Source organism: Diplodia corticola (assembly GCF_001883845.1).
Source record: "Diplodia corticola strain CBS 112549 chromosome Unknown scaffold39, whole genome shotgun sequence".
NCBI lineage: Eukaryota > Fungi > Ascomycota > Dothideomycetes > Botryosphaeriales > Botryosphaeriaceae > Diplodia > Diplodia corticola.
Window position 1 is genome coordinate 35558 of NW_017971518.1, and position 20671 is coordinate 56228.

Sequence of the window (20671 nt, forward strand, 5' to 3'; positions counted from 1 at the left end):
TTGCGTCTCCCGACGCGGGCGTTGGCCTGTGTCGGCATCGGCCTGCCGAGGGTCGGGAGAATCGCGAAGAGCAGATACAAGGTCTACCTTTGGCGCCATACTGTCGGGATACAGCTTGAAGAAAAAAAATGGCGGGGACAAGGGTGGAGGAGAAGGCTAGCTTCTCAGCTCGAGTTTTGAGAATGGGTGGCATTGACTGCAAACAGAAGTCTGAGACATTCGCTTCGGGGAGACGAACGGATCGAATGAGACACAGCGAGACGACGATGAGTCAGCGTGGAGTGAAAGCTCGTCTGCTGTTTGATCAGAGCTGAAGGAATGTCGGCGCTCAAATAATCGGTTTGCAGCCAAGGTGTTGTCGGTACTGTGTAGAGCGAGAGATGGAGTGGGAACGCGCTGGCATTGAAATGGGCAAAACGCACCCACTTCTCCTTGAAGCAGGAACCGTAGTATGAAAGCAGCACGCTTCCATTATCTCTAGAATATAATCTTCTGGCCTTTGAATCATAATGCCCGTCAACTCGGTCAAAATCGCAAGTTTACCGTACCTTTTGACTCACTCTCCTTTCCCTTGCCTTATTGTGCTCTTTCCCAATCCGAGCACGCCCTCCATTACTCATCCCATAATTCACCCTCCCCCAATCTCATCCTCATCATCCCCATCACTAGGTACCAAACTCCGCCTCCGCTGTCCACCGGTACCACCACCCAACCCCACCCTCGCCAATGCCGCCAACACATCCGCATCCTCAATCCCCACCTCGCTCATACCCTCCCACTCCTCCTGCCCATCGCTGTCATCGTCGCCGTCGCCATCTAGGAGCCCTTCATCGTCGTCGGACCTGTCCAGCAAGTATGCGTCCGCATCTAGATCGTCGCCATTATCGTCGCTATCACCGTCGCTGGCATCGCTGCCGTCGATTATACTTCCGTTCGTTGTTGTGCGCGGAGGAGGGTGTGCGGCGAGATAGGCTTGCAGCGCCCAGGCCCAGCCGAGGCACATGGCGAGCCAGACGCGGCGGTTGCGGGAGGCTTTTTCGGCTGTGATGGCGGTGGCGGGGTTGGTAGAGGGTGGAGCGTCGATGTCGGTGTCGGGGTCGGTGGGGGATGGGGGGGATGACCATGGGGCGCCGGAGGGGTAGAGGATGGTGAGGAGTTTGATCAGGAGGAAGGTCGTGGGGGGGATGGTTACGAGAGTTGTGTGAGAGGATGAAGAGGTGTCGTCCCGAGGCCGGTTGTGCATCGGAACGCGGACGGTGATGCTGCAGAGACCCGTTTCGTCGTCGATTACGGTCGTGGCTTCTCTTTCCGTTTGAGCCGCTTCCCCTTGTTCGTCTCCTCTCGCTCTGCTGGTGTCGGGTGCGGTTGTTGTCGAGCCCCGGTAATAATTCCTCACAAGCCACCTCCCGCACCACCCCAGCTTCGCCGCGTCTTCGGTAAGCTGCCGCCTGCTCCTCTCCTTGCCCTCCCGCCCATCACCGTCGCTGTGCCACCGGTAGCACCGCAGCGGGCCGCCTCTCGTCGCTAGATCGACCAGGTCCGCCGCTGTCCAACTGCTTACATCTGTTCGGCACTTCGTCCGCGTATCATGGAGGGTGGCGGCGGTACTGCGCAGCAGCCAGTTGCCCTTTGTCGCGTCAATCGCATTAGCTCTGCCGTTGAGAGGCTCCACTGCTTTGTCTTCTTCTTCTTCTTCTTCTTCTTCTTCTTCTTCTTCTTCTTCTTCTTCTTCTTCTTCTTCTTCTTCTTCTTCTTCTTCTTCTTCTTCTTCCTCCTCCTCGTCCTCCTCGTCTTCTCCCTCATCCATCCCCTTCCCTTTCCTCTCCATCACATCCAGCGCCACCCAATTCCCTCCCTCTCCGCCACCTCCCGCATCCACCACCACGCCGCCACTACCACTCCCCACCCTCCCATGCCCGTGTCCGCGTCCGCGTCCACGTCCGCGTCCACGTGCTCTCCTTGCCACCTTCGTCGACCAATTCCCACTCCCACTCCCACTACTACTCCCACTATCACTATCACTCCCACCCCAACTCCCACCACTACTACTACTACTACCACTTCCCCTTCTCCCCATCCTCCCACCATTCCCCATCACCTCATCCTCCGCCGCCTCCTCGTCCTCCACCTCCACCACCTCCGCCTCCGCCTCCCCCTTCCCTTCCGCCACTCCCACCACCCACGCCTCCAACGCCCGCGCATACACGCGCTGGAAGCCGCGCGCCTCCCTCACGACGCCGACCCAGTGCTGCGCGGCGAGGGTGCGGGCGGGGGCGGGGGCGGGGGCGGAGACGTTGGCGTTGGCGGAGACGTTGGTGGGTGGGTCGAGGCGTGGATGGAGATGAGGAGGAGGAGGGATTGCGGTGTGGTCTTGGTCTTGGTCCTGGTCCTGCTCGGAGGAGGACAAGGAGGGCGAGGCGGAGGGGGAGTCGTCAGCGGCGTCGTCAGCGGCTTCGTCATCGGAGGAGGCCTCGTCAGAGGATGATGATGATGTGGTGGGGGAGGGGGCTGGGGAGGAGGAAGAAGAGGAGGATAACGACGACGATGACTTGGACTTTGAGGAGGGGATGGAGGGGGGTGGGGCTGGTTGGAGTGCGGTGGTGGTGGTGGTGGTGAGCTTCAAGCCGTTGGGGGGAGGTTGGCTGTGGCTGTGGCTGTGACTGTCGTGGCGATGGTGGCTGCCGTCATGGCGATCGCGATGATGGCTGTTCTGCTTCTGTTGGTGTTGGTGTTGTCGCGGATGGTGGTCGTCGCCTTTTCGCGCAATATCTTGCTGGTCCGGCAGCACGTGGAGCTGGGCCGCGACGAAGAAGCTGTCGGCATCGTGCCAATGCTGCTTGGGGAGGGCTTGGCCCATGGCTGGTAGCTCGTGTTTGTTGTGGCTTGCGCGTGCGCGCGCGCGTGTGCGTAGTCGATGATGAAACCTTGTGCGTGTTTCGCAGCGTCGACCGTGTCGGCGGCGGGTGGAGGCCGACCCTGGCTCGAGCAACGTCCGGCCTCGATCAATTGGGAATTTACCGGTGAGTCGCGGTGCTATAGCTGCGACGCGCTTGGCCGTTCGAAGCACAAGTGTGTCGGGTGTAACGTGCGAAGAGAGAGGGAGGACTGTAGGAATGAGGGGGAGGTGAGGTTTCGGTGTTGAATGGCGGGGCTGCGGGTCTTCATGAAGAAAATAAAGACAAAAAGCAGTGTCACCTGGGCGAAGATGGAGCAAGGTAGGACAAGTTTTCAGCACGTGATGGCAGGGTCCAGGTTTTAAGTCCGGGATCCAGGATAGTTGCGACGGAGAAGAATGACGCGGGTGACGACGGCCGCGAGCTGGAGCGTGGATCCCCTGCGTTGGAGACGGGATAAGCACGCGGCATCTTGATACTGACGCATTGGACGGAAAGTAGACGGGACGGTAGCGGTCGACAGCCACACAGTCTGCAACGTGTGTGTGCAGGGGTATCATATTGCCTATTTTCTCTATTGCTGCGCAGCTCTAGGGCTACCTCCAGAGACCGTAAGGGCCGGTTGTGAACTTCCACAGCTTGATTGTGCCGTCCTCGCTGCCCGTTGCATACAGCTTTCCATCGGGTGAGAACATGCTCGTCCAGACCGGACCATGGTGACCCTTGCCAATCTCTGGTGTGACTCGTTAGCGCGCGCATGCAAGGGCAGAGCTCAGGTGATGTGCGCTTACCCAGTTCCTCGCCGGTGCTGAGGTCGAAGACATGCACCCACGTGTCGCTGCTGCTACCCGCGACGAACTTCTCCTGCGCGCTGTGTAGCGCGACGCTGGCCAAGTCGTACTTTGTCGTCACGCTCTTGATCAGCGTTGCGGGCTGCCTTCCGTCGAAAAAATACGCCGTCTTGCCCGCGGCGACGCTCAGGATGCCGCCTCCCTGGCTGCCGTCGGCCCCCATGTTGTCCAGCTCGCAGCTCCCAAAAGTCCCGTCAACGGCGTACTCGCCGATTGTCGACTGCGTCCGCAGGTCCCACCACCGTATCTTCTTGTCCTCCGACGCCGTGATGATGATGTTGGGGTCGTTTGCCCAGACGATGGACTTGATGGATCCCTGGTGCACTCCAGCGCCGATCTCGAAGCTCGCAGACGACACGCCGTTGGGCTCGGTGGGCGACGAAGCTGCGCTGGTACTCCTCGAAAGATCGAAGATGCGGAGTCTCTTGCCGACCGTGCCCGTGGCCAGTATTTGGGGATGCGGCTGGTTCGGGAAGGCGACGGCGCGGACAATGTGCTCGTGCTCGAGCGTGTGCAGGGCTTCGCCGGTCTGGGTATCCCACACCTTGGCCGAAAAGTCTGCCGAGCCGGTGGCGGCGAGGGTGGCGTCCGACGAGATGCGCGCCGACCAGACGGCGCCCTTGTGGCCCAGGAAGGTGCCTATCCAGTCGCCAGTCACGCCGTTGCGCAGCATGGGGTTGTTGTCCTTGCAGGCGGAAATGAGGAAGTAGTCATCGTCAATGACGGACGAGAAGCTGATGTGGGTGATGGGCCGCGAGTGGCCATGGCACGTCAAGGGGACGACTTTGACGGTTTCTGGAGCGTGTTGCGGTCAGCATATAGCTCTCGCGCGTCTGTGAGGCCGTGAGGGCTGCGAGGCAGCTCTGTGCCAGCGCTGCTCGGCTGCACCGACGGACGTACCGGTAGCCATTGCGGGCGCTCGGGGCAAGGAGAGACGGGTGTGAGGGTCGGGTTGTTGTGGCGGGCAGAGCTGCTCATAGGATGCTGTAGTTCAAAGGCAGGCGCGAAGGAGGGTGAAACGTGGGCGCGAGAAGCCGAAAGCACCGTCGGGCTCTTGCAGATCCGGACCCTGGGAGCTAGTGGGGCTTTTTCGGAAGGCGTCTATTGTACAAAGGGACGGGGAGGGACCAAGGAAAGAAAAAAGAAGACTCGTGGGAGCTCGTCACGTCGTGAGAAAGGGAGACAGCGGGGGCTCTGCTCTTGTCGCGGGGTGCAGCGGCGCGGAGCAGGAAGGAGCGAGGTGATAGCAGAAGCGCCCGCGTTAAGGCTGGGCGGCGGCTTTGTTATTCGCGGGAGACCAGACCCAGGCACGCCATTCGCCTGCCCTCAACAGCGCTATTCTGGAAAAACTGTTCGCCCGAGTCTGTCCTGAGACCGCACCTCTCACCTCGCCTGCGTGCCCTGTCGCCGTCACACGCCGCTCTGCGCCATCCCACACCATTCCACACCATCTGCGTTGCCATGCGCACCGTCTCTCCTGTTGTCTGCAAGTTCCGAACCAGTAGCTCCGCATATCACACATTGCAAACCTTTAGCGAGCAGCCTGTCGTGGCACATGACCGCGAAGTGTAAGCCTATGGCAATGGTCCATGCCTGGCCGAGAAGCCGGGAGCCACTACGAATGGTGAAATAATTCAATCCGTCTGCGTCGCCTTGCAATTCGTATTGGCGGATGTTTTATTCCCTACGCTTGTGTAGCACCAAACATCAGTGGTATTTTTTGCTCGTTCGTCCCAGTCGCAGGCAGCGGCGAGGCGATTGCGCCTACTTCGAACAACACGGCCACTCCATTTATTTCCATGTGCTAAAATTCTTCCTCCTGTAGTCGCGTCGAGTGATGAAAAATTACCCTTCATAATAACAGCGTCAGACTCGACCCCAGCAACCGTTGTTGAACCCACGCGCACGAAAAAGGCTACCGTCATGCTCAACACCACGCTAACCACATCCGTCACATCACCACCCAATCCGAATTTCCCAGCGGCAAAACCCCGGCTTTGACGTGAGACGCCCTCGCCCAAGCCAAGAATAGGCCCGGTGCCGCCCTTGAACACCTCATCGCCCGGTCGCGCGCCGTCCCGGTCGCATCACTTACCTCCTACCCCCCATCCACGCGCGACAAAACACCAAACCTGCATTTCGATACACATGGACCTAGCCTTCTTCGACCCCGACCGCTCGCACGCGGACCACCTGCGCGCCGCGCTCGAGGCGACCGTCGCCGCCGACGCCCGCCGCGCGGCAAAGTACGGCGTCCACGACAACCACACCTCCTCGTCCTCTTTCTCCTCCTCCGACGACTGCTGCCACCACCATCTGCTGTGGCCGCGCGGCACCACGCCCGACGATGTGCGCGCCGCGTACGACGACCGGTTAAGTGCTGCGATGCGGGAGCTGCGGGAGGCGACGGCGGAGACTGAGGAGGAAGAAGACGGCGAGGGGGTGCAGACGATGCCGAGGGTAGTGGCGGTCGCCGCTGGTGGTGGTGGGGGGAAGGGCGGGTGGAAGATGAAGAAGGGACGGGGGGAGTTGGTGACGCCGCCGTCGAGTGGGGATGAGGCGGGGGTGGTGGTGGTGGGAGGTGGGGGGAAGAGGAAGAGAGGGTGTGGGGAGGGAGAGGGGGCGGATGGGTGCGCGACGAAGAGGATGCGTGTGGATGTGGATGTGGATGCGGATGTTGTGAGGTGAGTTGCGATGTTGCGTGCGGATGCTTCTTCTTTCTTTTCTCTGTTTTTTTGAGGGACGCATGCTGATGGTTTTATGGTAGGTTTGGCCGGCATCTTGCCACGCCGCGTTTTTCGCCCAAGAGGAAGTCGCATGCTTCTAGGCGGCTTCCGAGGGGTAGGAGATTCGCGGCTGGACTCCAGGTGTGTAACACGCATGCGATGACGACGCGGTCGAAGGTTAGGAAGAGCAGGAGTACTGGATGAAGAGAAGACTCGACCTGACCATTCAAACCACAATCACCTCCCGATGGTCAACTCGGATTCGCTACTGCGCCCCTCGGACTCCTTGGGAACGAGTATCATGAGCCGGGCCCTCGCAGCCTATCATTATCGACTTGCGTTGGTCGACAGGCTGGATGGCTGCCCGGCGATTGCGGAGCCAACAGCGACGATATGGATCCAACACCGGCAACATGCATTACCGGCCTTTCGGCAGAAACAGCTGTGCTCGCTACTGGGTTGCACGCACTGACGGCCGGAACGCCGCCTCGCCGTGCCGTGGGTACGGTTAACATCCACCCGAAATCAAAGACCCTTGTCGGAGGTCGTTTATGTCTTTGTTGTGTGGAAGAGAAGATGCAGGAAATGGAAATACTCCGGGCTCGTGTTGGAAGGAAGAGAAGTGCCTGGAAATTCTTGTCTGCCGAACGCACGGAATGTGAGAAAGGAGAAGTTTCATCTGAAGTGCGTCCCGAACCTACACCGTAGTTAGTCTTAGGTTGGATAAAGCGTAGATGGACTGACCTGGAATGGTCAAAATCTATGGGTGCAGGCTCCACGATCAACATGCTGCTCTGCAGTTGCATGTCCATGTGTGTTCAATTTTTGTGAGGGTTGTATCTGATTGACAATTGATCCAAGCCCGGTTCTGGCTGTAAGCGTGTGCTATATTGCCCACATGGTCTACAATCCATTGGAGGACTGACCAGGGCGTGTTGCTGCCTGAAATCAGCGAGCTTAGGTAACCAGAAATGTGCAATTCCATTGGCCAGAATCCCCCGCACCCCATGTCGCTCATCCGTCGCCTCAAAACAACATGGACACGGGCCATCTCCACATACCCTCCCACGTTTTGATACTACCAGACACACTCCGCCAGCCTTCTAATGCACTCCCCCACGCATCCCCTCCCTGAAAGCCTCACGCCGACCGAAGCTGATGAATCTTCCACCTCGTCGCACCGCACCGTCAGCACCGACATCGACGGGCAGCCCCCGGCCACACAGCCCTCAGACCCATGTGACTGTTTCGCACACCTTCGGCCCGCAAATCTGGAGGCCTGCCTCGCCTTCGACGAGGTAGCATCAGAGATCAAGAGCGCGCCGGACGCCTTTCCTTACCACCGCAACTTCCTTTCCATCGAGTCCATCGTGCCGCTCAGCTCACTACAGCACCCGCCCCGGCCAGCCGATGGTTATGATGACGACGAGGACCCGCCCCTGAGCCAAAGCCAGAGCCAGTCCGGATTCCCGCCCCAGGCCAGCGCCACCGAGACGGAGACGGATGAGGAGACGGCCACGCAGGACCCGCGCCTCGTCTGGACCGGGCACTACCGCTTCTCGTTCGACGCGCCGCTCGAGCTGCCGCCGCTAGGCTGGCGCGTCGGGTCGGGGCGGTGGAAGAAAAGCAAAGGAAACCCGTCCACCACCACCACCACCCCGGCTTCCGCCTCCACAGTGCGCAACCACGGCGGCGTCGACCTGCTGCTAGCCAAGACGCGGGTCCCAGCGTCCGGGCTAGCGGGCCTGCACGCGCGTTTCGCCTTCGAGCGCAACGGGGCGTTCATGCTGGTCGTCGAGAACCCGCGGCGGCCGGTCGTGGTGCTGGGCGACGAGAGCTTCGACAGCGGCGGGCGCGTGCTGGCGAAGCCGCGGTGCCGCATCGGGCTGGGGAACCTGGCGTACGTCTTCGAGTACGTGGTGCGCAGCGGGGGGCCCGCGAAGGAGCGCGCGTTCCAGCAGCGGCTGGGCCAGTTCCTGCGCGAGACGTTTGGAGGCAGGGATGGCGGTGCCGGTGCGACGCCGCCGCGCGAGCTGCTGGCCAGCCCCGCCGAGGCGGATCATCCGCTGTGCGATTGGCTGATCAGGGGCACGGTGGGCAGGGGCGCGTTCGGGACGGTGACGGCGGCGAGGCATCGGGTGACGGGGAGGATCGCGGCGGCGAAGATGGTGGTGAGGACGCAGAGGAGCGTGAGGGAGTGCATGAGGGAGATTGATATCTGCGCCAAGGTGCCGGGTCATGTAAGCATCCTCTCTATCTCTACATTCGATCCAAGCAGAAAACAAGCAACACACGCATGGCTTCTAGCAAACGAAGCCCGAAAAGACGCTGAACGAAAGTGTGACGTGCAACAGCCCAACCTCTCCTCCCTCATCGACACCATCTACGAACGCGGCGAGCGCTGGTACACGGGCCCGCGCCCCGAGCGCGTCTGGCTCATCTCCTCCCCCTTCGTCCGCGACACGCTGGCCGCCCACATCCAAACGACCTCGCCCGCAGCCTCCGCCCTCTCCACCCCGCTCCCGCCCCACCTCCTCCACCTCCGCCTCACCCTCTTCCACCAACTCCTCTCCGGCCTCGCCCACCTCCACGCCCACGGCTTCATCCACCGCGACATCAAGCCCGCAAACATCGGCATCGTCTCCATGCCCCCCATCAGTGCCCCACCGCCACCAACAACAACAACAACCACCCACCCCCTTCCCTCCTTCTCCTCCATCGCCGCCATCCTCGCCACCACCACCACCACAAACAAACCCCCTCCCCCCCGCATCGTCATCCTCGACTTCGGCCACGCCATCCACGCCCCCCGCGCTCACCCCCGCCCCGGCACCGTCGGCACCATCCCGTACCTCGCCCCGGAAATGGAGCCTCTGCCTCTTCCGCCGCCACAATCGTCGCCATCATCGCCATCATCGTCACCGCCACCACCACCCACATACGGCCCCGCCGTCGACGTGTGGGCACTCGGCGTGGTGGGGTGGCAGTTGTTCGTGCAGCCGGGCCTGCCGTGGCGGCGGGTGCCGGAGGAGGAAGGGGTGTGGGCGGGGAGGGTGGCGGCGTTGAGGGGCGCTGTGGGGAGGGTGGGGGAGAAGCGGGGGGAGGGGGAGAGGGAGAGCAGCAGCAGCGTGTTTGCGCTTTTGGTGGAGATGTTGGCGTGGGAGGAGGGGGGCAGGGTGGGGGCGCGGGAGGCGTTGGGGCATGCGTGTTTTGGGGGGGTGAGGGGGGAGGTTGAGGAGGTGGAGGCGGAGGCGGAGAGGAGGAGGCGGGGGACGAGGAAGAGGGCGAGGAGGGGGGAGGGGGAGGAGGGGGAGGAGGCGCTGGAGGTGGTGGGGTAGAGGTGGGGGAGGGGGAGGGAGGCTGTTGTACATGCTCGTTGGCGTGGGATGGTGGGTGGTATGGAGGTCTTGGAGTTCGACTGCAGCGGCGTGCCGATCGATTTTTTAGATGGCTGATACTGTGACTGTAGTTGGAAGCCTCAAAGCGGGACATATCATGTGGCATGGTTTCGGGACGGACGCCAGACCATTTTCGTTGGCATCACTTCACAAACACTACGTATTCCCTAACGCCCGCGGTCTCACCCTCCATTACCCCGTGCACGTAGCAGTCGCCAACTACATTGCGCCAGTGTCTGGTAGGCTCGAGCTTACTGTCGGATGGAGAATACCCCATTTCCTTCGGCCCGCGACCATCCAGCGGTCGAAAAACGAAGGGAACCTTGCTGCCGCTGGGAACCCATATATCGTCGCCTGGTTCCATGTTGGACGGGCCGAACCCGACCAGCCCTCCCTTTGTGATGAAGAACTTGCGGTTGAAGACATGAAAGCCGATGTCCGAGAGCAGTTGGGAACGGATGTTGTCCGGGAGGTGCTCGTTGGGCCAGAAGAACACCCAAGTCTTCAGCTGATCGATATCGCTCTTGGTAGGAATCCGTTTGGCGCCGTCCGAGGCCTCGGAAGCGCGGCGGTTTCCAAAGATGGCTCGGTAGAAGGCCTCTCGGTTTTCGACGTCGGTGTCCGGGTCCCGAGCGGTGCCGGGACAGACGGGGTAGAGCAGGTTCTTCCGGCTGCGGTATTCGATCACGGGCGCGCATTTGCTCGACAGGAAATGCTTGACCGTCTCCGCTTCGAGCTTGGTGCAGGCCGCGTCGGTGGTCTTGGCGACTTGGCCGACGTGGACGCAGTGCATCGACATCACCGCTCCCCCGTGGTGGACGACCGCGGTAGCTCTGTTTGCAGATGCGTTGTACTCCCTGCGGTTCCGTTCGCGATCTTCCTCGATGCTTTGGCCGGTGCGGTCGAGCGTGCGGCTGAAGTCTTGCGCCCATGACGGGAGGGGACTCGAATGTACGTGCCTCCCATCCCCGTACATGATAGAGAAGTTGCTGTATAGTCGTTCTGGTGACTGGATAATGCGTTTGCTGAGCTCCCTGTTCAGAGTCGTCATGTCCAGCTTGTAGTCGACGTCTATCAATCGTTGACCTTCATGGAGAAGTCCGAGAAGCCCGTATATCTTGTCGCGGGGGTTCGTCGCTTCACGGTGGCCGAAGGACTGGACAAGTTGTAGTAGCTCCAAGCTTTCTGGATGTGAGAGGCTGCCGCGGACTCTGTGCAAAGTCTTGATATCCTGGGGAAAAAGCTCCAGTATCTCGTACGTGGGTCGGCCATGGGTGGGGTATGACAGGTAGCCAACGACTTTTTCGTACAGTGAGGCGCAGCAGCTAGCTTTGGCATGGTGTTGTAACTGCAAGGCTGCATTCACTATTGTCTCCCACCGTATATTCAGAGCCCCACATACAAGCGTCGTCTCCTTGGGCAACACGGTCTCTTGCACGGTCCAGATGCGTTTCCACCAAGGACGCCGTATCAAGGCCCACAGCGCTTGGATTGGTTCCACGAACCGGCGATCATCGGTGTTGTATCGCGATGTGAGATAGGCGAAGCCAGGTATTTTGTATAGATGGATCCCCTCGGCCAGGATTTCCAGGAGCTTGAATGCTTCCGACATTCTTGGTCGATTTCCGTGCCACTCACACCGCACAGAAGCATTTGAAATAGGGCTGGACACTCCATAACTGGCCTTGTTCGGGCGATGATCCGGATCTTCGCCATCGCCGTCATCGGAGGAGTATGATTCAATGTCGACGGGTATTCTGGGCACGAAGCCAAGTGTTTCGCAGGTTCCGAATGTCTCGAATGCGCACCAGTCGTCGATTTCCTCAGTTTCCTCTCCTATCCAGAGTATGCCTTTTCTACAGGTCTTGTAGATCTCGCCCATGATTCCGACTTGTGCTGACTTCTCAGCCTTGTCGCCCTGGTTGATACAAAGAGCATCAATCCACAGCACGCGAGACTCCATGTGTTCCCGCAAGTAAGTCAATGCAGAAAAGAGGTTGACTGTGACGTGCACCATCTCCCCCTCGCAATAGATGGTCCGTGTTCTCGACTCGTCTCCCCAGAAATAAGACAGAGCTTCGAAGGGTTTGATGTTCTCATCGTCCAACGAAATGACTTCAACCCTGAGTCTGATGGGGTCGTCCAAGAATCCGGGGAGCAGATTGACAAGCCGGATCTGTCGACTCTTGATCGGAGTGAGGTAGTTGTAAGCAGTGCTTGAAGAATCTTGATCAGATCCTTTGCCTACTGAACGCGGTTTGTGGACGGCGCCGGCCTTGCCGAGCTGCTTGCTGTTGCCTCGCATCGCTTCCGAGCTCGGTTAAGTTGTGGAGGTTATCCTGCCTGATGCACTTGGAGTATTTCAGTGGTCAGACGGAGAGCACAGGAGGGGATTCGCCAAGGGCATCTCTGATCCCACCATTCAACCTACTTATTCGCTGGGCTACCCCGCTTCTGCGTTGACATCAGCAAGCAGATGAGACATGTGAGGCTGAGGTTGCACACGAAGCAAGATAAGCAAGCCCATGAAAGGTCCTACCAATCAGCAACGACGACGTGGTCGGTTCCCAGCCTTCCCCCGCATACACAACGTGACGACGTATCACAGACATCCGAGACACAAATATTTCGATACGCACCGAGCTGCACATCTGGAATCTTCTTTTTAGTTTATCTGACCGGAGTGATGCGTTGCTTCCTTCCCATTATTCGTCCATGATGCCGACATCTTGAAACACTCATGACTCAACCTACACACACTTTCTTGACCCTTTCATACATGACAATCTCAATGTCAAAACCGAAACCGGTGAAAATGAGATCAAAAAGGTGAGAAAATATCCTCTGGTTCAGACTTTCGGAACGAGATCCGCTTCCAGTGCTGTCCCTCAGGCTTCTGCTGAGATGGAGCAGGGGAAGAGCCCATGTCATAATGCTGGTTTTTCCAAACTCTTCTCCAACTTGAGCGACCGTTCATCATTGACGCCATACGCCGACATGCATGCCGACCAGGCTTGCTGGAAGAATGGCTTCGCATAGTGCCACGCGTGTGACTTCTGGTACTGAATGCCAATGTCGATCAGGAGCTGGATGGTTTCTTCGCCACACTCACCGAATGCCTTCTCCGCATTCGCAGCTATCTTGTTGTGCATCATCTCCGCACTCTTGTAGCGCGCAGCTGCGATGTGCTTTGAGACAAGCTCGAGTGCGGCATGGCAAAGGGGTTTCGACCAGGTGCAGTTCAGTCTCGCGATCACCCAGAACTTTCTCTCGGCATTGTCAAGCTCCTCTGCCTGGCGTCTTTCGCTCCCAACGGAGAAGTAGAGTTCGATCAAGGTAGACTGAGCTCGGAGAGATTGCCCGGGGAGCCGTTCCAGCACTTGGCTGCATTGTTGTATCAGTTTACGCAGGTTGCTCTCGGCTTCCGGGTGCCGTGCTTTCACCTGGACACGAGTGAGGAGCAGATTATACTCGGCGGAGCGAACCTCTGTAGGTTCGCTAAGAGCCGAAGCCGGTCTGATCTCTTCTGTAGAGATGGTCGCGGCCAACCGCTCAACAAGCTGTACAGCATCTGCAGCTCGGTCGGAATGTTCAAGCAGGCTCACCACCTCATCCATGTGCTTTGTGAACCGCACATCCCCAAGCCCCCATGCTTCGGCGGCGCTCTTGTTGAGCCAGTGGAGGACGGAGGTCGCCTCACCAAACTGGCTGTGCTTGTGGTAGAATCTTGCCAGGTCGTACGCAAGAGACACCGTGTCATCGTGCATTCGGGGCAAAGTACGCTTGAAGCCATCAAGCGCTCGCTGGTATTTGATCTGGGCCTCTTCAACGCGCCCTTGACGATCAAGTCTTTCAGCCTCTTCTCGTATGGTATAGTATTGATCTCCGCCGGTCTCTGTCAAGGTCGGGGCCGGACGTCGCTGGCTTCTTTCGATGCCAGTGGGCTGTCGGTGCCATTCCGAGGGCGAGAGGATGGCTGACTGGACCGTGAATGTCTCGTGAGGGGAGTCTGAGGGGTTCGAGGGTGTGCTGATGTCGAACCAAGACGGAGCTGCGTTGCAGATTTAGCCTTTCACCACCTCTGTGATCATAAATCCAGAAAGGTGCACCTACTAGTCACAATGATGTCATCAGCTTGTCCCCTGAGCCTTTTCTTCCCTCTTTGTGCCGCTTTGCGGACCTGCGCCTCTTCAACCCGCTGCCCAGACATGCGGATGACTGTCCTCTGCCCCTCGCTTTTGCGCTTGTCCAGTTTGGCTTCCATGTATCGCGCTACATTGTTTGGGATGTATTTGTGGAAGCCCCATTCATTGAACTTCTCCTTGTATTGCCTCTCGCTAACAGGGGTCAGCGAGCCGGTAAACTGAAATCAACAAGACGAAATCACTTACGTGGCCGAAAAATTATGCCCCTCCATGAGTTGCTTTGTCGTCTTGAGATCATTGTTCTCCTCGAGGTAATACTTTTCGATCAGTGCCTTGTTTGCCGTCCAGTCGAGGGGTTGAGTGGCGCCGCGTCCTGGAGGCGCACTCTGCTGCACTGGTGCAGTGAAAGTTGTTTCCTCAGACATCTCTTGGAACAATGGAACGGACGGAATAGCATGAGCTCCAATATGGCCGAACACTAGTGATTGAGCTCGACCTGTGTGTTGCATTGGTGAGACATGACGAGCCATGTTGGAAGGGGGACCATAGCTTTGTATCGGTCTGAACCCGTGGTTGGCACTGCGACCGTCGAGTGCATACTCGTTTGGCTGGTAGCGGCTGGTACTCGAGGAGCTCGGTTGTGGCAGCTGCTGAAACTGTGAATCCCACGTCGAACCGTTGAAACCACTCATGAAGCTGTTGATGTCCATGACGGCGTTTCCTTTCAAGTTGTTTGCTGCCTTGAGCCGTTTATAGGGGTTTTCTCTCGCAAAATGCAGATGTTTTTGTGGCTTGGGGCATGTGACGATCCCAGCGTGGCATGATGAGGGCAAGGCTGCAACCGTCAGTTTGTTGGGCAGTAACCTGTTGACTAAAGAAAGCAAGTCTTGCGAGAGGTTACGCCACATGCAGGCAATCACTCGGTAGAGCTGGGAAATCTTACTCCCGAAGGCATTGCAGGAAGACCCCTGCTCCCTCCTCAAAGTCCTCGAAAATCCACCAAAGTCCCACGTCGGCCTTGCCACTACGTATGATAGCCCCATTCCAAAAGCAAGCCAAGAAGTTTTGGTAATTTTTCGGCATCCGCCTTCCGACTCCTCGTAGAGTCGTGTGAGTGCTTACCCTTGGAAGGCAGTGATCAACATGAACTTTTGTACTGGACTTTTGCACTGCAAAAGTCTGTCTCGGCAACATCACAGGTCTGGAGCCGAAGCTAACACAGGGACTTTTGCAAGGACTTTCGGGGCTGTTTTACCATCGCTGCCTACTTGATATTGGCGAATGGCTAGATTCTCCGCAGAAGCCCGGCCGATATCTTAATGTATTTTTGATGTATCAACGAAAATCCCCAAAAGTTCATAGAAATTTGGAAGCTCAGAAAGCTGGTGAGGACAGGTGTGAGGCGTTCAGACGCGCGCGCGGCCTCTCGTGGTCTTCGGAAGCCGTTGATATTTAAAACATGGCTCTATCGCAGACATTCAAGATACACGCTCCACTCGTCTTTGATCAATAAGATAGTCGAGATTGATTTTTTCTGCCTTTCTGAAGAAACTAAAACCTCCCCCATTTTCCCAATGGCAAACTGCGAGCAAGGTCGCTCGCTTGATGGGTCGAGTGCGATTGCACCTCCTGAAAAGGTACGATAAGTGAGGAAGCGAGAATAATCTACCTGTCTGACGCGATCTATATTAATTTTAGAATTCGAGCGGTCATGAATACACAACTCTTACTCGTCACTGGAGTGGGGCGGCCTCCGGACCTGCAAGCTCGGGCGAGACGCCCGCTGCCGCTCGTGGCGCACACCCCGCCAGTGCCGCCAGCCCAATGGAGCGCTGGCTGAACCAGGGTATGGCTGATGAGCCATATCACAATATGCATGCCGTCTCAAATGCATCGACGGGTCTCCAGAAATTCTCCACTGGTTCAGCCTGGTCCTCGTCAGCCACAAACGGCTCCACCCTGCCGCGTCAAGGAGACGGGAATCAGCTGCATGGAAAAGGCACAAAATGGCACATGTGATGGGTTGGTCAAGGGGAGGCACTCACGAGTAGCGTTTGCTGCCTGATGGGATCATCATCCGTTTACTTCCGTGCAAGGCACGTACCGGACTTCTACTCATAGCAATATTTAAGCCTTGTTCCCTCTTCGCTTGATTTCACAAATCTGCCTGCCTCTGACGGTCGCATCCTTGCACTGACCCAACACCGAACGACACGAAACCCCCGACAGCTACGCAATGGAGAATGATGTGTTTGAATCCGCTTCGGACATGGACGAGGATTCTCAACGACTGGAAGATCCCTTCGCGCACGCGTTCGGAACAGCCGAAGATGAGGGTGCCATGGGCATTGACTGCGAAATCAAGACTTACGATGGCCGGTACAATTCCAAAGGCGAACGCGTCTTCCTCCAAGTCGGCAAAAAGAGTGAGTTGCTGGAAGACAAAGACAGCGATTTCAACTCTGCGCTCGTGTTGAAGAGGATCTTCAACCATGCAATGGAGATGAAGCACACCGAGCTGTACATCCAGTCACCCCACATGAAGAAGGCCCTCCGAGAGACCATTCAGCGCTATCCAGGCGTTGACTTGCATGCGCCGTCGATAATCATCATCAACGAACCAAGGTGTATCTTCCATTACCGAAAGGAGCTCGAGGCCTATCGCAAAACGCTCCAGGATGAAGACGAGCAGGAGCACGTGAGGTTCTTGCTCCAATACACATTCCGTGCACTGCATCGTGCAATCACCAGCTTCGTTGATCATATCGAGCAATCGACATCGGAACCGGGGCTGGAATATCAGAACCTCTGGATGCTTTTCCGCCCCGGGGATATCCTGCTCTACAAGCTCTCCAAATCCACTGAAGCCATGCGATTCCGGTCTATGGAACTTCAGTTCAAGACTCCAACGTCTAAAGAAAAGGACTGGGTTGTGACGGCCGACGTGATGAACTACGATGGAAACGTCTTCGGCACTGTTGCTTGGGTTGTCCGGATTGCTCCATATCAGGGCTGGAAACCCGTCAGAGAACTTATCGTTTTCCCTTTAGAGTATCATCCCGAGAAAGGAAAGGTTCGTGAGCAGCTCTTAGAAAGAGGAAGGAAGTTCGTGTCCCTTCGAGAAGCCAAACATCAATATTACAACGGTGAGGTCATGGCGCTGTCACGTTGTCGGAAAGGGACGTTCCTCAATGATACTGACAGCGTTGAGGCTTACGAGACTACTGTAAGCCCCTTCTGTCATCTACGTTATAAAATTCTTTGTTTTAACATCGCATAGGTAAAAGGACGGATCATGATTGATGTCAAAACCTTTGACAGAGTTTTGCCGCGTCACTCAATTGATATTGAGTACGAAAATCGTACTTACAGCCCGGAGAAGGACGAGCATCTTGGAATGAGTGAGACGGACTTGATAACATGCGCGCATGACATTCCTGGATACTCTTTCGCCAACGGGCAGTGGGCCTTGTTTGAAGTCGACAAAATCGAGGATGTCAAATTCAATGACAGCGCGTTTGACCAACTCATTTTGCCGCTGGATCAAAAGGAGATGATTTCTTCGGTGGTAAGAGTTCATTCCACTAGACGGGTCACATTTGACGACATCATCTCTGGCAAAGGGAAGGGTATCGTCTTTCTCCTGCACGGTGATGCCGGAGTGGGGAAGACTCTCACTGCCGGTCAGTCACTGCTTTCCCCAGCCCGTGCTCATCGCGTACGTTTTCAATTGACTTGGTTTCCAGAGAGCGTTGCCGATTTCACAAAGCGCCCCCTGTTCACCGTGGGATGCGGTGATCTGGGCGTCGATGCCTTCTCCGTCGAGGAGAACTTGGATTCGACCTTTGAACTTGCGCTGACCTGGAACGCAATCGTGCTCCTGGACGAGGCCGACATATTCTTGGAAACCCGCGCCGGATCAAACCACGACTTGAAGCGAAACGCCATAGTGTCAGGTATACAATCTCCCCAGACGCGCCCGTAACAGACCGCTAAAAGTAGTCGTAGTGTTCCTACGCATGCTCGAGTACTTTGAGGGCATGCTGTTCCTCACCACGAACAGAGTGCGCAGCATCGACGCAGCGTTCCGATCTCGAATTCACATCGCTATCCACTATCCCGCATTGACTTTCGACTCCCGTCGCGAGCTGTGGAAAACCTTCATCCAAAAAGCGACGTCAGAGGTGCACTTCTGGTGGGCCGAGGAATACCTGGATCATCTGGCTTCGCAGGAACTGAATGGACGGCAAATCAAGAACATTGTCAGGACTGCCCACTCTGTAGCTGTTGGAGAAGGGGGCTTTCTCAACTCTACTCATATCAACTCGGCCATGGTTGCAATGATGGCGTTTGACGCGAGCATGGCAGAGCCGTCTCCGTTGCCTCTCATTCAGTAACGCTTCTTCTGTCCGTAGTATTTACTCTGTTTCTGTTGCTGTTCCTCGGTTGGCAGAATCTACCCTTCTCTTCTTCTTACGTCTATTCCAAAGCCTCAGAAGCAGCGGTACGACATGTCCATTCATAAGCCCTACTACACCCCTCATTTCCATCCCCTACACTTCCCGTCGTACCTTGTGTAACGCATCCATCCCCCGCACGTCTGGGGATGGTGGGTCGTTGGATTCTCGGCAGCGGCACGATGCGCGTTTGATCGACATGAGTGGGCATGTGCTGCTGCTGCATGACAGACAGCAGCAGCTGCAGGGACGGCAATCCAAAAAAGCTTATCGGCTCGACGCGGCGCGAGGCGGGGTCGCTCAGGGAATTAGATGTGCCGACGAGGGGGTCCATAAGTAGTGTCTCAGCTGTGCGGCTTGGCTGATTACACATTGCGTGGACGTGAGATTGAGGACGCGTACGTCGCGGGTTTGGCGCTAGATGCGCCGAGTGACTGCCGTGGCGCCCTCGCACTTCGCTCGCCATGTGTGCACAGTTTCCGAGTGGTGGATGGTTGGTCTCTGAATGCGGTTGTGGTATTGCAACTTCGGCCTCTCTATCTAATAATTTCGCTTCGAACATGTGCGCTGCTGCTATGCTATCCCCAAATCCAATGCCTCCCCCTTTTATAACCACTTTACAACCCTGTCTACGCTATGCATGCTGCAAGAGGAGAGAGAGAGAACTCTCCCAGAAAAGAACCCAAAAACGCCGTAGGCTATGCATAGACCAGGACCTACCCTATTCGCATCTCGTGACATCCAACGTGGAAGACGATATAAAAGTTACAACCAATAAGAAAGAACAAATCCAACAACGAAGAAAGGAGCGTCATGACCTCGTGACCGTCAAGAGGAAGAAGAAGCAGGGAAGAAGAAAGAACAAGAATCCCTCACAGCGCCATCACCGCCACAACGACGCCCACCACGGCCGCCACCGCAGCCCCACCCCTCGGCACCCCGAAGCTCGCTCGGCCCGCAGAGCTGACCGAAGAATCCGTGCTCTGCGTAATCTTCTCCTCGCTGACGGTCGCGCGGCCGCTCGTCGCGCCCGCGACGCCGTTCAGGTTATCCACGGCCTCGATCGCGGGGCCGACGTTGAAGAAGTCGACCAGCACCGCCCACGGCGCCTTGCCGTACGTCTCGCTGCACGAGGCGGCCGACTCGCCCAGCGAGCCCTCGCCGACGTCGGTGGTGTTGGCCGAGTTGGTGGTGGCCAGGTACGTGGTGTTGGGGCTCTCGATGCCGAAGGCGGACTCGGCGTAGAGGAAGTGGTTCATGAGGAAGAGGCGGTCGCCGCTGGCGGCGGATTCGGCGTCGCCCTTGAGCGACGTCGGGCGGTCGGGCTCGCAGCTGAAGTTGGACGGCGACGTGTTGTCGTACGCGTTCTCGTACAGGAAGGTGAACTCGTCGAGCAGGTAGGGGGCGGCCGTGTTGGACGATGCGTCGAGCGAGGCGACGAAGGTGACGAGGCGCGTGTTGTTGGAGATCATGGACTGCAGCGTCGGCCACTCGGAGGGGGCCTCGGTGGTGGATTCGGGCGTGTAGGCGTAGTCGTCGATGCCCGAGGTGGTGAATTCGGCGGCCAGGTCCGAGGCCGAGGCGTCGTCCGAGTTGACGAGGAGGAGGGTGACGACGTCGTTGGTGTTGGCGTCCATCCACGTCTTGATCTCCGAGAGCCAGTCGGACAGCTTGCCGGCGTCGAGGAGGGTGCAGGAGCTGTGGCACAGGTGCCATTCGTCGGCGTTGTCGTCGGTGTAGTGGTGGACCTGGGCGGTCAGGAGGCGCACGCCGGCGTTGAGCTGCACGGTCGAGTTGTAGTCCTGGTTCCCGGACGAAGAGTAGCTGGTGGTGGAGTCGGCAAGAAAGGGACTGTCGTGGGCGCCCAGCAGGGTGACGTTGCCATAGGACTTGCTGCACAGTGAGGCGGCATTGTTGCAGACGGTTTCGGCGGCGGCCGAGAGCGAGAGGAGCGGCAGGACGGAAGCTGCGCGGGCGAGGGTTCGGAAAATCATGGCTGCGGGCGTGGTGTTGTGGTGTTTCTGTTTTGGGCAGTGACGACTGATGGAGCAACAGCGAGTGGTGGGAGCTCCAGAGGCTAGCGGGAAATAATACACGAGCGGATAGGAAGACAACGGTCAGGGCAGACGGGAGCCACGTCTTTAACTAGGCCGGCGTGCGTCTTACTCGGGGCGTGTGGGCTGCTACAATATATTTTTGT

The 20671-nt window shown here is 57.7% G+C and overlaps 8 protein-coding genes across 8 annotated transcripts; 3 read left to right on the forward strand and 5 right to left on the reverse strand.

Annotated features, from left to right (window-relative positions):
- Positions 1-628: 628 nt before the first annotated feature.
- BKCO1_3900011 (uncharacterized protein) lies at positions 629-2857 on the reverse strand (the record flags this gene model as incomplete). The annotated part of the gene is made up of 1 exon (XM_020275317.1): positions 629-2857. One exon carries the CDS (start codon positions 2855-2857, stop codon positions 629-631), a length of 2229 nt encoding a protein of 742 aa, XP_020128552.1.
- Positions 2858-3490: 633 nt separating this feature from the next.
- On the reverse strand, positions 3491-4655 carry BKCO1_3900012 (wd repeat protein; the record flags this gene model as incomplete). The annotated part of the gene is made up of 3 exons (XM_020275318.1): positions 3491-3627; positions 3686-4540; positions 4646-4655. The coding sequence occupies 3 exons, from the start codon at positions 4653-4655 to the stop codon at positions 3491-3493; spliced, it is 1002 nt and encodes a 333-aa protein (XP_020128553.1).
- A 1238-nt stretch (positions 4656-5893) lies between these two features.
- BKCO1_3900013 (uncharacterized protein) lies at positions 5894-6433 on the forward strand (the record flags this gene model as incomplete). Its single annotated transcript, XM_020275319.1, has 1 exon — positions 5894-6433. One exon carries the CDS (start codon positions 5894-5896, stop codon positions 6431-6433), a length of 540 nt encoding a protein of 179 aa, XP_020128554.1.
- Positions 6434-7577: 1144 nt separating this feature from the next.
- On the forward strand, positions 7578-9809 carry BKCO1_3900014 (ste20-like serine threonine-protein kinase-like; the record flags this gene model as incomplete). Its single annotated transcript, XM_020275320.1, has 1 exon — positions 7578-9809. One exon carries the CDS (start codon positions 7578-7580, stop codon positions 9807-9809), a length of 2232 nt encoding a protein of 743 aa, XP_020128547.1.
- A 202-nt stretch (positions 9810-10011) lies between these two features.
- Positions 10012-12174, reverse strand: BKCO1_3900015 (het domain containing protein; the record flags this gene model as incomplete). Its single annotated transcript, XM_020275321.1, has 1 exon — positions 10012-12174. One exon carries the CDS (start codon positions 12172-12174, stop codon positions 10012-10014), a length of 2163 nt encoding a protein of 720 aa, XP_020128548.1.
- A 622-nt stretch (positions 12175-12796) lies between these two features.
- Positions 12797-14724, reverse strand: BKCO1_3900016 (tir domain tetratricopeptide repeat aaa atpase domain; the record flags this gene model as incomplete). Its single annotated transcript, XM_020275322.1, has 3 exons — positions 12797-13920; positions 13983-14206; positions 14261-14724. 3 exons carry the CDS (start codon positions 14722-14724, stop codon positions 12797-12799), a joined length of 1812 nt encoding a protein of 603 aa, XP_020128549.1.
- A 1526-nt stretch (positions 14725-16250) lies between these two features.
- BKCO1_3900017 (atpase aaa+ type core) lies at positions 16251-18411 on the forward strand (the record flags this gene model as incomplete). The annotated part of the gene is made up of 4 exons (XM_020275323.1): positions 16251-17240; positions 17295-17697; positions 17761-17970; positions 18023-18411. The coding sequence occupies 4 exons, from the start codon at positions 16251-16253 to the stop codon at positions 18409-18411; spliced, it is 1992 nt and encodes a 663-aa protein (XP_020128550.1).
- Positions 18412-19343: 932 nt separating this feature from the next.
- BKCO1_3900018 (plc-like tim beta alpha-barrel domain) lies at positions 19344-20465 on the reverse strand (the record flags this gene model as incomplete). Its single annotated transcript, XM_020275324.1, has 1 exon — positions 19344-20465. The coding sequence occupies one exon, from the start codon at positions 20463-20465 to the stop codon at positions 19344-19346; it is 1122 nt and encodes a 373-aa protein (XP_020128555.1).
- Between the last annotated feature and the right edge of the window lie 206 nt (positions 20466-20671).